This window comes from Mandrillus leucophaeus, unplaced genomic scaffold (assembly GCF_000951045.1).
Source record: "Mandrillus leucophaeus isolate KB7577 unplaced genomic scaffold, Mleu.le_1.0 Scaffold54, whole genome shotgun sequence".
NCBI classification, from domain to species: domain Eukaryota; kingdom Metazoa; phylum Chordata; class Mammalia; order Primates; family Cercopithecidae; genus Mandrillus; species Mandrillus leucophaeus.
The window spans coordinates 148,698-151,018 of NW_012105808.1; the positions used below are offsets into that span (position 1 = coordinate 148,698).

Genomic DNA, 2,321 nt, shown 5'->3' on the forward strand with positions numbered 1-2,321 from the left:
GGGCACCTGTAGTCCCAGCTACTCTGGAGACTAAGGCAGGAGAATGGTGTGAACCTGGGAGAAGGAGCGTGCAGTGAGCCAAGATTGTGCCATTGCACTCTAACCTGGGCGACAGAGCGAGATTCCGTCTCAAAAAAACAAATAAATAAACACTACTAAAAAAAGTAAAAGCAGCCAGATGAGATGGTGTGTGCCTGTAAACCTAGCTTTTTGTGGGAGGCTGAGGTGGGAGGATTGCTTGAACCCAGGAGGTGGAGATTGCAGTGAGCCGAGATTGCGCCACTGCGCTCCAGCCTGGGTCACAGAGAGAGACTCAGCCTCAAAAAAAAAAAAAACGACGACGACGACCGGGCGCAGTGGCTCACGCCTGTAATTCCAGCACTTTGGGAGGCCGAGGCAGGCAGATCACCTGAAGTCAGGAGTTTGAAAGCAGCCTGGCCAACACGGTGAAACCCCATCTCTACCAAAAATAAAAAAAAAAAAAAAAAATAGCCAGGTATGGTGGTGGGTGCCTGCAGTCTCAGCTACTCAGGAAGCTGAGGCAGGAGAATTTTGAACTCAGGAGGTGGAGGCTGCAGCGAGCCGAAATGGCACCACTGCACTTCAGCCTGGGTGACAGAATTGAGACTTTCAAAAAAAAAAAAAAGGAGTAGCATCACCAGGTCCAATGGGCAGACACGCTCCGTCCACCCCACTGATTAATTCTGGGCACGCGGCTGTGTCCCTAGGCGCTGCTAGTCCCCCAACCACTGAGGGCTCTAGAGCCATACTGGGGAGGCAGACAGGTGGGGAGACTTCCACGGTGCAGGTGCTGAAACCGAGGGTCCCAGGGGTCCCGGGAAAAGTGGCCTGAGCACAACCTCGAGGGATGAGTAGCGGACGCTGACAGGGCAGAGGCGGCATGGGGTGTAGAGGAATGGGCTGGGGCAGACAGGGGCCACAGCTCACAAGGAGGCTGCGCTGACCCACACAGGGCCTCCTGGGCCAGGCCAAGAAGCTGGAAGTGCACCCAACGGCCAGGATGGGGGAGCCAAGGAACACAAGTAGGGCAAAGGTCATGAGGGGCTGCGGGTGAGTAGGGAGGTCCATGGGACTCTCCTGGTTGGCAGGAAGAAAGGGGACCGATGAGAGGAAAACCAGAAAGAGGCTGCGCATGAGAGGGGTCAGAGGTTCACGGCAACGCCCACAGCAAGGAAGAGTGGGGGAAGTTTTCCTCCCAGATTGGGCAGAGGATGAAACGCTGGGCAGGAGGCGGGAGGGGTGGGTGCTAGCGGCCGGCTCCTCAGCAGGTGCTCGGGCGGCTCCACCAGAACTCCCCCGGGACCCGCTGCTCACCTGGAAAGAACACAAACATCTGGTCGGTGGGGTCATCGTTGTGGGCCACCAGCACGGTGAGGTCAGTGCGCCGCGGCCGCCCCTCACTCGGCTTGTCTCCAAATTGGGCTTTGAACTCCTCCAGTGTCTGGTCAAGCTCGTCCTGGGTCACTAGGTAGCCACGGTCGTGGCACAGCTGCAGAGAGAAAGAACCAGCTGACCCCAGGGCAGAGACAGGAAGGCGGCCAGAGCCCGTGACCCAGAAGTCAGACCTGCGGCTGCTGCAGAGGACAGAGGTGAACAGCAAACGGAATGAACACTCGCTGTGTGCCCCATGACAGCCATCCTGGCCCCCACAGCCTCACACCACAGGATGGGACCAGCGTGAACCCGAGAGGCTCGCAGAGGTGTCCAGCCTTGACCAAGACCGTCTGTCCATCCAGCCTCACAGGAACCTGGCAGGGGGCAAAGCCCTCCAAACCACTTTGCAGAGCTACCCTAAAGACAGGGACAAAGACGGGGCGTGGGGGGTCACGCCCGCGATCCCAGAGCTCAGGGAGGCCGAGGCAGGAGGGCTGCTTGAGGCCAGGAGTTCAAGGATGCAGTGAGCTATGACTGCACCACTGCGCTGCAGTCTGGGCGACAGTGAGAGCTTGTCTCTTAAAAAAAAAAAAAAAAAAAAAAGACAGGGACCGAAACAGACGTGACTTCAGGCTGACAATGTTTGCGGCCCGGAGGAAGGAGAATCAGGCTGCGGGGGGCTTCGCTAAAGACAAGGGCATGGGGTGGGGAAGCAAGACAAAACAAAAGCTCCCAAACGGCCCCAACGGCTGAGGGAGGACCCTGAACCGCAGGCCCTCAGGCCTTTGCCCAGTTTTCAAACCGGAGTCGGCCCAGTGGCCTCCATCTGTCTCAGACCCCAAGGCACGGGTTCCGGGCTCCACGTCCCCATCGAAAGCCCCAGCTCGCCTGCTGCTTCCCAACCACCAACTCCGCCAGCCTCGGAT

General features: G+C 58.3%; 1 protein-coding gene across 1 annotated transcript in view; it reads right to left on the reverse strand.

Annotated features, from left to right (window-relative positions):
- The window catches only part of POLR2E (polymerase (RNA) II (DNA directed) polypeptide E, 25kDa), a 19,076-nt gene that overhangs the window by 3,968 nt on the left and 12,787 nt on the right, over positions 1–2,321 (reverse strand). Inside the window, exons 2-3 of the mRNA XM_011997461.1 lie at positions 1,308–1,595; positions 1,010–1,147 (exon numbers count right to left, since the gene is read on the reverse strand). Coding sequence (XP_011852851.1) covers positions 1,010–1,147; positions 1,308–1,595 — 426 coding nt within the window. The remainder of the gene's footprint in view (positions 1–1,009; positions 1,148–1,307; positions 1,596–2,321) is intronic.